General features: G+C 40.5%; 1 protein-coding gene across 1 annotated transcript; it reads right to left on the bottom strand.

The window, feature by feature from the left end:
- Positions 1 to 9,346: 9,346 nt before the first annotated feature.
- Positions 9,347 to 10,723, bottom strand: LOC141842183 (F-box/kelch-repeat protein At1g80440-like). Its single transcript, XM_074730411.1, has one exon. The coding sequence runs from the start codon at positions 10,651 to 10,653 to the stop codon at positions 9,544 to 9,546; it is 1,110 nt and encodes a 369-aa protein (XP_074586512.1). The 5' UTR covers positions 10,654 to 10,723; the 3' UTR covers positions 9,347 to 9,543.
- Between the last annotated feature and the right edge of the window lie 2,300 nt (positions 10,724 to 13,023).

Below are 13,023 nucleotides of genomic sequence, written 5' to 3' on the forward strand. Positions count from 1 at the left end.
TACACGATGAGATATAGATTGAAAATTAAAATTCATGTTAAAAAAATAAACAAACAACAACTACAATAAGGATAAACATAAATGACTACTAGAGGCCTAAGGATCTCTTCACTCTGCTTTCTCCGAGAGGGGCAACCAATTCCAAACCTTCTACAAATCTAGAAAGGACAGATTGGCTCCTCGAGGGATCAACTTGCCTTTGATACATTGATAGAGGGCCCCCTTGAACCCATGCTTCAACATATTGCTTGCACGAACTCCAATCACTGTAAACTTGATTCCTCTTTCTCTAAACTTCACTATCAACCTTATACAAGGAAGAGATCCATTTGTAAAGGTTTCTCCGCCTTCAAAGTGCTCTTTGAAAAGGAGAAATTTCATAGTGGAAAGATCGTGTGGTGTGTGTGGATCCTTGGATTAGTCACCTAGTTGAGGTGGATACCAAGTAAATCGAACGGGTTAGCGATTGATCTCTTTCTTTCTTGTTTATTTTGCTTCCGCTAATACTTTTGTAGAGAAAGATCGAAAATCACTATTCACCCCCCTCTAGCGATCGACGCCTCGATCCTAACAAGCCGAACCCTTTACGACCTCCACCCTTTTGATCAACTCCTCCAAGGCTGAGGGAATGACTTTGGCTTCCGCAAGTTCATGCTCTAACATCTGGGCCTTGTCAGAGTAAATCATAGCTTTATTACTCCACTTGATGGCCTCATCCTCGGCCCTTTTCTTACCAGCCTTCAAGTTTTTCAGCTCTGATGAGGACAGCTATTTCTCTAGCTCCACCACCTGATTCTCCATCGAGTGATGTTTCTTGAATAGGTGTCTCACGAAGCCGTGCATCCCTCTCGCCTTCAACTCGGACCTCCGGATCGACCATACCAAGTTCTCGTCCAGCTCCAAGAAGCTCATCTTCTGGATGATGTCCTCCTCATAAGAGCACAGTATATTGACGAGGGAAGGGTTGACCTCCTTAGATCCCTCCTCGATCTCGGACCTCCGAGAGGAGCGACCAGGGTCGGAGCTAGGTCTCAGAGTCTCGAAAATTACTAGCGCCTAACCACGGAGGGAGGCGACAACGCTTTTGGCTTGCCTTTGTCCTTCGACACTGCAACGCGGGTAGCTTCCCCCAAGAGACAGATCAACCTTTTTCATCTTGACTCCTTTATTTTAGCACTTGATCTCGGGGACATTCCTACTTTGCTGGAGGACTTCTTGGAAAATTTGGCCCTGGAGCCTATCTTCTCTAGGATTTGGTCCTCCATTTTCCGTGGAGGTTTTTCAAAGTCTCTACCTCTGAGGGGGACTTCTAACTTCCTACTTTGGTCGATTCCAGAGATCCAATCAAGGGGAGACGCTGCACATATTGTTTCTTTCTCTTCAGCATTATCGAGTTTGCCCTCGGAGTGGGATGAGACTCCACCGGTCTTGGAGTTCCCTCCGATGCATCTTTAGGAGTGCATATGTCATCCGTGGATGTCAGCACCCATTTCAGTTTCTTGTTCATCGAGGTGTTAGTTAAAAGTAAAGATTAATTAACATGTGCTTTACTTAAAGGGTTGTTCAGCCATGTGGCGATCGGGCTCAATCCTACTCGGTATAACAGGGCTTCACCTTTCGCACAGTAGACTGGTATTGAACTTCAGCCTGGATAGGATTGTGAGCATCTCTACATACGATGGCTTTGATTTGTAATCGTCTAGCAAAGGGGAAGTGGGTAGTTCATCCAATCAGGGGAGTGGTTCATGTATGGATTGCAATGGCTTGATGAAAAGAAATGACTTTTCCATCCCTTGTGTAACAAAGGGCATTTGCCCAAGAAAGTACTATGTGATTTAGCAGCGAAGTAAAAACCTTGAGTTCTATCTGTCGGAGATAAAAAAGGTAATGGAAGGTGGTAGGATTAAGAGGGATTTGATATAATTGGAAGAGTATGATTGCGTTGTAGATCAGGTAGTAGGAGTTGGGGACTAACTAGGATAAGGAAATCTAAAAGTAGTGGGATAGTTCTTGAAGAAAGGAATGAAGGGTGAACCTCAATCCACCGGATAACTGGCCTTCAAAATAGGTAATATATCCGATCGGTGACTCACGTGGTCGATGCTCCGACAGTGGGATCCTAATGTTGTGATCTAAGGGGATATCGAAAGCACCCTGAAGGCATGAAACGACGATTTGGATGAGAGGTCTGCTGAGACTCATACCACCATCTATCTAGGGGATCTATGGTGACCATGAGGTTGGTAAATGTTGGAGAAAAAGGGGGAAACATAGTGAACTTATACGGTCATCGGACAAGGGAAGGAAGACAAAGACAAAGAAGACGAAGACGAGAGCAAATATTGGAGGCTAAAGAACACAAAGTGACAAGACAACACCTCTCTAGTTAACTTAATCTACTGTGGCGATGACATAACCCTCTGTCGTTGGATTGGACAGCAGAAAGATCGGGGTCACAATTCAATCGTCATCAATAAAGTCCCGCAGTTACGCATTACAAAGCGATGCAGTGGTTCATATGACCATTTCGAATGCAACCGTCATATGCAAGAATCGTGCAAGCACCATTGCATTCTCTTAGTTGGATGCAAGGGACGTCCGTAATGTCACTATCACATATCTCTCCTCTCCATTAATGCAACGCCACATGTCCTCATCAACAAGATGCTCCTGTGGCACATGAGCCCATCGAACGGATATTTTAAGAGTGAGGATAGACCGTTCAACATGGTCCAATTAGTTGGACTATACCTCCTTCGACTAGACTTCATGAATGGGTTTGTGATGCTATATAATGTGTGACGTGACAATTTCCCTAATAAGCCATGTTTTGAAAGTCAAGGGTCATATTGATATAACAATACAAGTCAAAACAACCCAAGAGAAAAATGGTTCCACCCCTGGTGAAGTTTGGATCCACCCCGATGTCATCTCGACTTTAGATTGCATCTCGGTCTGAGATGTCATTTCGACCTCAGACGCCATTTCAGCCTCAGATGCCATCTTGGTCTGAGATGCCATTTTGGCCTCAGACGCTATTTTGGCCTCAAACATCATCTCAGCTTCAAACGCCATCTTGGCCTCAAATATTATCTCAGTCTCAGGGTCCATCCTAGCTTTGACTCAGGTCCCAATTTCACATACCTCTAAACCTACCCTGCCCCATTTCTTAAGTATGAGTCTCTGCCTTTTGTGGGCTCGTAAATAGGGATTGCGAATATTCCCAAAACATGCGACAACCTAAGAATAAAAGAGCGGTTATGAGGTTATCAGATTTAGTCTTCCGGATACCCTCGTATCGCACATAACTCCAAAAAGAAATGGAAGTAATCAACGACTGAAAAGGTACGTCGAAGGGACTTCTTGGTTCTCTTTCTCAATAATCCTTCTTCTGAGAGCAACCCTAATTTGAGCGTCAGATCTGACTATCTTGGCGGGACTTTCTGGTGTCAATCTAATCTCCTGGTAAAGTATATTTCAGGTCCTTTTCATTTTCTTCAACAATAGCTTTCGAAAATCGCGCATATCAAATCATTCATTGATTGGTGTCTGGACCATCAATGGTGTCTAGCCAGAATAATATATATAGTTAAATGTAGCTAAATTATCTGAAGCATTGACCATATTTGACTTTAGTGGTAAAAAGAGAAATTTTTTATTTTTTATTTTTCATATTAAATCATTCAAGAAAATTCTAAATTCCATAGTATCACTTATGTTAAATGAGTTTTATTAGTTTATTGAGTCAACCTATCTCTTTTTTTTAAAATAATTTTGAGAGTCAAGCATCAAACAATTTTAGTCAAAAGTATTTCACAACCTTAGAGGTCTTAATTTCATGTGAAATAGCATTGTTGTGCCTGCTATATGTTTTTTTAAAAAAAAATTGAGCTCTCTAAAAATCATTAAACATTTTTAGACAAAAATATTTATTGATAAATATTCCAAATGATTGGAATCACATTTTATAAAATATTGATTGAGTGAAAATACATTAGAGTGAAACAAGTTAAATGGTGGTAGTTTAGGAAACAAATGCATTCTTTAGTAAAGTATGACCTTTGGATATTTGATAAAATTGAATGCATTTTTTACACAATGATGATTGGTACAATTTTTTTTATAAAAAAAGTAAAATAATTTTAAGAACGAAAATTTTAAAGAATATTTACAACAATTAATCAATACAAATATAAAAAATTATTTAGATGTTTACAATTTGATAAGAGCTAGTTTTGTGAATTTTTTACCAGTCAAGTACAGTGTAAGGGAAGCTATGAGGAACATTTGAGAGGTCATATATTTATGTAGGATTTTTATTATAGTTTTATTTTTCATATTATAGACCTAGATTCTCTATAGATATAGACTCATGTTAAATCACATTAAACTATATTTATCTTCGTATTATATTATATTGCTCCCTAAGATGAATATTTATATGCATATTCTAATACTTAATCTTAAAGTAATTTTAACATCATTAAAACAATCTTTTCATGCAACAATAAGGAGATATTTCTAATGTATTTCTATCCAACACATTGTAAAAAGGTAGAATCTGTCACCCCAGTGGTCCCACACAATCGGCTCCACTACTATTTGTGAGAAGGTAAATCGAAAAGTTGTAATTGGTCACTACAGGGAGGGCATTGTCTCAATTTCATTAAAATTCGATCCTTATCCACTTCAACAAATCTGTCACGCATTAACCGTTACACACATATCATGTATTTGTATTCTAATGAGCTGAGGAAGCCCATTAAGAAGTCGGCCCTTTGAAAGCCCAGTTAGCATAGCCCATATAAAGCCCACAAATTGACAATCTTCATGCCCAACTTTCTGCTATAAGGTTTTGAAAAAACATAAGAACCATCCCCGTTTTTGGTTTCCACCCCTCGACTGATAGAGAAGAAGGCGCCCACGGCTTCCTTCTCGTCGGAGATCTAAGCTTCGATCTCTCCGTTTACGCCCCTGATGGCTTCGTCCTCCAACGATTTCTCCACCGGGTAATCATCTGGCTCATCACTTTCTTGTTGATTCTGGAGTTCGCAGTTCTGTCATGGACCTGATGAATTTGTTCCCTTTTGTTTTGTTGAAGAGATGGCGTTGTCAAGAGGCAAAACAGAGGGCCTCCGATCAAGTTCCTAGTTCCTCTCCTCCAGTTCATCCTCTCAGTGTGTTTTTATTCTTCGTCCTTGCTCTTTGTTAGTGTTGATTGTTTATCCTTCTAAATTTGGTGACGACAGTCATACAGTTCGAATCGGTCTGAGGCACAAGCCGGTGTTGATGGAGAGGTTGTTCTTCGGCGCCTAGGCTGCTGCATTCGCTCAGGGAGCATATTTGGTGTATCCTTTTGGTCGCTACCACGAGTGACGTTTGTTTCTGATTTGGGTGTTCTTTGTCTTTGATTTTGTTTTTCGCAACTGAAATTTTGTTTATAGGATAGGTATGTGACTTGTTAATATCTTTTCCATGGTTCCAAACACGAATCAGTCTCAGTAAGAATTAGTATTGGAGGGATTTCTAGGCGTCATATCAAATCTTTACTGCCTTTTTTTATCCTTTCATCGTCTTCGCATAAGCATGTGGCCATTTCATCCATGTGAAAAAAAAGAGAGAAGATAATTGGAAACATCGAAAGGCATGACAATTAGCATGGTACATTTATTATGATTCCTCAAGTTTATGATCAGATATCTTATATTGGTTAGTACAAAGTATATGAAAGCATATGCTTGTTGGAAAAGTGAACGGAAGAAAGAGGTGGTGAAAGGAGGAGGCACCATTGTGAATGAGACTTTAGTTTCACATCGTCGGAGTTTCAAAATTTTATTATTGATTTATATTATATCATATGCATTGATGTTATGAACATATATATATATATATATATATATGGGAGAGACTTTCTCTCATATGTGAGTGTGCAGGGGGTGCAAATTCAATCTTTTGCTTATTCAAGTGTAAACGGATGCATGAACTTGAAGTTAATGGAAAATTACTCGTAACTGCTTGAGTGAAATGACTGACTATAGATTACCGGCAATAGTGTTTAGATCCGGACAGTAAATGACATTTACTCGGCCATTTAACGTAGCCAAAGGAGAGACGCTCCTATTAAGTAGATGAGATCTTGAGTAGAGAGCATAAGCGGTAACAATAGCAAATGGAAAACTCCATCCACTTGTGTTCTTTGCTGTGCATTTTTTCGCTCAGTAGATTTTTTCGTGTTAGCATTTTGATACCAATTCAGTTTGCCATAACCACCAGTGCTTGGTGGTGATCACGGTTTGCTGTTGAATCCTGGGAAACAAATGATCCACGATAACCTTGAAGCACTGTTGGAGATAGGGCGAATCTGTTTTAAGGAAACTACGTCAAATGCAGGCCTCAGCTTCTCTACTTCTGAGCACTCGGAAACTCACTCAAGAATACTTTCTTGGGCGCTTGGACTCCACGCTCGAACACATTGCATTCAAGCGATATGATAGTTGGGCGACTTCTCTTGGGCAACTTCTCTCCCGACTTGGTGTTCCACTCGACAGTCGGGGGACTTCTCTCCTGACTTAACGTTCCACTCGACAACACTTGGTGTCACTCAGAAGGACTCAGAGAACTTGCTGAGAGTGCTCGGACATTCGATCCACTCGGGCGATAACAGAAGTCGAGCGAAGTTCTCTCCTGACTTGACTCAGCAGTCGGACAACAAGCCACTCAGCTGACTCAGTGTTCGGGCGACTCAGCACTCGACAGCTCGACCAACTTGACACTCGACATCTCGTCAACAACTCAGTTCTCAACTAACTCAAGCAATGGTACACAACATTCCTCTTGGGAAGCATCAGGTCGCCAAACCTCGCGGCACTCGGAGAGCGACATCCTACTCGGTCGCTCATTTGAATAACCAAGCAGCATGAAGTTTGGCAGCCTGAGATTATCAACTCAGGTCATCTCATAGACAAATCTGAAGTTGATTTGTAATTCAAATTATTTTCCTCTTTCTCCAGCAATAAGATTGTGTAACAATGCTCATTCTTTTTTGATCTCTGTCATGGATTTATCTGGACGTCCAGATTGATTGAATATGACTAGGTCTTAGTTATTTCTAAATGGGTCCATTGTGGGTCTTTACTAAAATGAAAATATAGAACGATTTATTATAAATGAGTAACCCTATTTGGAGATTTATAGATAAAGTTATACTTTAGATATAGGAGGATCGGATTGCAAGTGAATTCTACTTGAGAGAAGATATGACCTCGACATGTTTGAGAAAGGAAAGTAAGTAAATGGAAGGAAGAAAAGAGCCAAAGAGATATTTGAGCACTCTTGTTGAAAACTTAAATAGAGAGGCTTATTGAAGTGATGTTCCAAATGCTACAGATAAGATCTTCACTTTATGTAAATTTGTTTCAGCTATCAAGTGCTCAGTTGATTTTCACTAGTTGTCTTTTGTTTGACAGGAAGGAAAGTTAGGAGAGATGGTGAGGGAGAGACATAAAAAAGGAAGGAGAGTAAGAAAGGATAAAAAACAAAACAAAATCATGTTCACTTAGGAGGATAAAATATGAGGAGAAAAACATTTGTTTTTCTCTTTATAACAACCTTCTTCTCAGTTCCTGGCTGTAAGCCATCAAACACATGCTTATTGCCTCTTGCTACCACCTTTGCCATGGTCACATTCTCTTTGCTCCGTCACACACCTTCATGCTCTAGGGAGCCCTCCTCCTTTCATGCTGACATTGTTTTCAAATGAAGACCACTTTGTTGCATCGATTAGTATTTGCCTGAGTTCATGTTGCTGCCATCATGTTGGGAACAACCTTTTTTAATTATTAATTTGCTTGCTCTAGCATGGAGGCCTTGGCAATAAATTGTCAAAATTGTGATCTAAACCTTATGGTTTTAACTTTTAAGGATCCTACCAAATTTGCCTAAATGATCCAAGGGCCAAGCATGATCTAAACTTGATTTGGATCTCACACATCACCATTTGATCCTAATCTACACATTATGATCTTAGGATCCTACCAAATTTGCCTAAATGTTCCAAGGGCCAAGCATGATCTAAACTTGATTTGGATTTCACACCCTCACGATGTAATCCTGTATTTCCTCTGTGCTTCAGTTATAGGAGAATTCTTTATAACTTCCAAGCAGAAGAATCTTTTTGAACGTACAATTGTCATCTATTTTATATAGTTACTACTTGCTTTTACCAAAATGCAACAAATTCGTAATTATATTTCATCATTCATATATATATTGAATTAATAATTATGCTTTAGTGATAATAAAGTGATTCAAAAGATTAAATGTTCATAATAAACACTAGATTTGAAGTTAATGCATATCATAAATTGTTTCATCATCATTGTCAAGCTGTACTTGTCCCAACTATTTGAAGTCACTACATGAATCTTGTCCCTCTATTGAGGTCTATGTAAAAGCAATATCACTATTAGTATTTGAATCAATTAAACCATTTTATTTTTATTGTATTATTTAATGTTTTCTTTGGTCTCTCTACCTACTCATACCCTTCCACTCTAATAGATTTGACTGTTCTACCTGTAGAATTTGGTTTTGAATATGTCTATCTTAACCTATTCTGATAAATTGTAAATGTTAAATGTGATTTTAAAGATTGCAATATGATCCGACAATTCATTTCTGCAATAAATGTTGCTGACATGGTGCTTCAGTGGCTACTTGCTAGCTTCGACATCCTCCATCTTCTCAAGGTAATCCATCTGAAGAAAGAGGGAGAAACATGTCACTTATGTCTCTTTTAACATTTCTTTTGTTTGATATTGGTAAGTAAATGATTCATGTAATTCTTTCTCACTTTTCTTTCCTAGTACTTTTTCTACAAGTAAACATCGACTTTTAGATTATCTTCCTTCCAAGTAAATAGGCTCAAGTGAATGCTCAGAAAGAAACAGGAAAGAGAGTAGTAGTCAAAGCAATATGTGGAAGCATCCATTCATGGAGAAAGCTTTTGCCCAAAGGTAGAAGGTCAAACTGTCTTTTTTTTACAGTTTAATAAGTATTGACAGACTCTTTCTAACTTAAATAACTGTTTCCTCCATTTGTTTGTACTTGTTCTTCAATAATATGATTTATGCTTGATGCCAACAAGGGATAATACAAAGATGATATGGGTAAATTTCTTAAGTTAAACAAGTGTTAAACCAATTAGGATTAATGATATATGTAGGGATACAATCAGATCATAGAAACATTACTTGATATGATAAAAATTTAAATGATCTTATTTCTATAAGAGTAATGATAGATAGTATGAAAATTTGTAATATAAATGTACATGAACACTCATTATTAACTATCGTGAACCTGAAAATATTTACAACTTTAAAATGTTTTTACAGGATTGGCAGATGGATTCGTGATGAACCTGAAAACGGTTTCAGGCTCACAAACAGCCTCTCTTCTACGCATCTCGAAACCCTTCTTGAACAAAATTAAAGATGAAGAGCAGATGATGAACAAGGGAGAGAATTGGAAATACAGTAGATATTAGATCTCAATGCAGCACGCTTCCTGAGCATGGCCGGAGTACTCCTCCGGCACCGCCACCTTCCGCCACGCCGTCGCCCCTTCCTCCATCACGTATGCCGCCAGTGTCCCGCCGTGGGTCTCCAACCCCATCACCATCAGCCCGCTCTCCCACCCCACCAATTGCGTCGCCACGCGCACATCGGCGGGCACCTCTCCCACCGACCGCCACCGTACTGCCCCCTCCACCAACGCCGCCACCTGCTCCCCTCCGTCGCCCCGGCACATGTACAGCATCTGCCCGTCTCCGCCCACCACGCAAGTCCTCATCCACGGCCCCGCCTCCTCCAGTTCCAGCTCAGCCACATCCCACCGCGCTGCTGTTGTCTCGTCGAGCGCCTCCGCCGTCGGCGAGAACCTCCCCTGTTCCGCGGTCGCGTATCCTCCGACGACGTGGAACCGCCCGCGCAGCCACACCCCGCGGCACTCATCACGCTCCATCGACATGTCCGGCAGCGCCGCCCAAGTATCCGCGCCGACGTCGTATGCCATCGCCGACCGCAGCGCGTTTTTCTCCTCGTCGTGGCCGCCGGCGACTAGCACGCTGGCCGCCCCTGTTGCAGCTCCGCAGGCGAAAAAGGAGCGACGCGGGGTGGGCATGGTGGCCCCGCGGCGCCAGGAGCCGGAGCCGAAGTTATAGACGTGGACGCCGTCGGTGGCGGCCCACGAGTCAGGGTCCCACCCGCCGAGAAGGACCACCTCGATGCCGACTGTGGCGAGGCGGCTGAAGAGGGGGAGACCGCGGGGGAGGGAAGGGGGAGAAGGGAGGCGACTCCAAGAGCCAGTGGCGGGCTCGAAAAGGCTGAGATGGTAGGCAGCGATGGGAGAGCCACCGGCAGCAGAGTCGCCGGGCTTAGCGGTGGAAGTGGGAGAAGCAGAGGTGGATTCGACCTGGGCGATGGCGATGACGTGTTGGGTCCTGCCAGCAGCTTTCCGCCGGCAGCGGAAGCACGGGGAGTCGATCTCCATCTTCCACAGGCGACAAACCGATCGAGCCGCTGGAAAGCTACTGAAGGGGAGACGAATCAGGCACTCTCGCGCGACATCGTCGGGCAGCCCCGATATCAACATCTGTAACTTCTTTTTCTTCCTTCTCCGATGACAACGATGATGTGCTGATGAACTGAGTGAAGTGAGAAAACAGAAAAGGTTATTTATAGAACTCAAAAGCGGAAAAATCTTAACGGAGAGGGGGAAGCAATAATTTAAGGGGAACGGATAAGAGAGAAGACATCAAAGTCGCGGATAAGATTAAGAGGAAGGAGGCGGCGCCGAGGGAATCCAACTCCTTGGGCTTCTTTGTCGTTTAATTTCGATATTCCAGATCGCAGACGCTTGGACTTGTTCCCTTGACAAGGATCCTTACCTGGGGATAACTGGTCCAGTTGGAAGACAGCAGCGCGGCGGAAAGCAATCCGAAGGGCGCGTGGCGAGAGATGAATGGAGATTGGACTATGTCGGCAGTGTCTCGGGGGGCGCGTGTTTGACGGTGTATTTGAATGGGATGAAGGAAAATTTATTAACGAAAGAAAAAAATATTTATATTTTTTTAAAAGAAATAAAAAATTTATTAATATAATATATATAGAAGAATGAAAAAAATATTAAAAATAAAAATTAAATATATAAAATTATAAAAAATATTTTTATTTTTTAAAAATGATAATATAGGTAAAGGATAGATGAGAAATTATAAAATTCTATCAATATTGTATATAAAAATTGAGATATAAAAAATTTTAAAATAAATATTACATATTTTTTGAATAAATTTCTATCATTAGAGGAGAACATTTTGTGAGGAAGACGGTATAAAGATGAGATATCTAAATAGATTAGTTAATTTGACTATTAATATTTTAAAATAAAATATTTTAAATTTTTTTTTTTTTTTTTTACATTCTAAATCGGAAGATAAGAAATTCTAATGATTAGTATGGAAGAATAAAATTTACCCTTTTCTCTTTTTCCTTCTTAATTTATTCTATTTCAAATAAAGATTAAATTTTTTTTTAAGTTCCTCCTATACAAAGCGTGAGAGTCTCGGACGGATATTCAAATCCTGGCATGGGGTTAGCGGCACAAGTTAGTGTGGGTGTATTGGATATTGTATTTTACCGAATCACATATTTAGTTTTGTGTATTACTCAAAATAGTATTTTATTTTATTTTTAAATATATCATAAATCATATATTCTCTTTCTTAATAATACTCTTGTTCATTTGAATAAAAAAATTTTAATTCATTTTATTTTTTCGGTTAAAAGAAAAGAAAATATGATTCTTCTCAGTCCTCCTCTGTTTCCGTCCCAATAAATTTTCATCATCGTCTTCTTTATCTCCGTCTAATAGTACAAAAAAGACATGGCAAGTCGATGATAATTTAAAATCAAGACTAGAACTTTGGATCAATTCGTAGTGGACTCTAGGAATCAATGGTGTTTTTTATCGAGATTTAAAAGAAAACGAATGATATGAAAGCCATGACGAGCTATGTCAAGGGCACCAAGTTGCATCTTGGTCTCCTGAGCCTTAATGCGTCGGAGAAGCCAATCACGAGAGATAGAAAATGAGTACTTTCAAAGGCTAAGACCAACTTCGTTGATTCTTCACCAAAGGGTGATTCTGATTGTAGGAATGTCGATGTGTCCTAGGTGGCAAAGTAAGTTTTTGATTTCAGATAAAAAATGTGAACTTTGTGTGCTTTAGCCGATAGTTGTTTGATAAAATGTCAAAGCTCAACTGAAGACAGAGATGGAGGTGGGTGTCACCTAGTTGCTTGTGAAGGTTAAAATGGATGGGCTCCTTACTTGAGTAAAATTGATCTCAAGATTTACAAGGGATATAAGGAGCTCGAGAGGTCATGGATAGCTTGTTCAAATGATTTTTCCTGTTGCTACCATCGCAAACTGATTTGTGTTTGTATTTCTCAATAATTATTATTAAAAATTATTGATTCGAATATTTCTTACAGGAGAAGTATCAAGAAAAGAATATTGGATTTGAATATGTTATCATTTACAAAGACAAAAATGGTAACTTAACATTTGTTGAAGATTGATCCGGATAGAATGACGCGGGCAAACACGTAGGATAAAGGGGTCCCTCAGTGGACACGTGGCAAATACGGGGCGGCCAATAAGAAGAACCCGATCCCCCCAAGAGGAGAAAATAGTGGGTTAAGTTCGGGTCCCAGACAGAGGAGTCACCTCCCCAGTATCGCGGCCGAGAAATCTTGCTAACTGCCCCAACCTGCTAGCATGACCCACCTAGCCTCGAGGTCGGCACCTACCTTTGCCCTCGAGGTCGGCACCTATCTCAGTGCCTCATATGAGCCCCCACAGCTAGGGTTAACGTCCTACTCTACAAACCGACCTCATTGTCATGTCACAATTTTGGTTCACTACGATCCTTGAGCCTAGTCTCTTTACAACGATCGAC

Source organism: Curcuma longa, chromosome 1 (assembly GCF_044706935.1).
Source record: "Curcuma longa cultivar G26 ecotype Majalengka, Jawa Barat chromosome 1, ITB_CL_G26_1.1, whole genome shotgun sequence".
Taxonomy (NCBI): Eukaryota; Viridiplantae; Streptophyta; class Magnoliopsida; order Zingiberales; family Zingiberaceae; genus Curcuma; species Curcuma longa.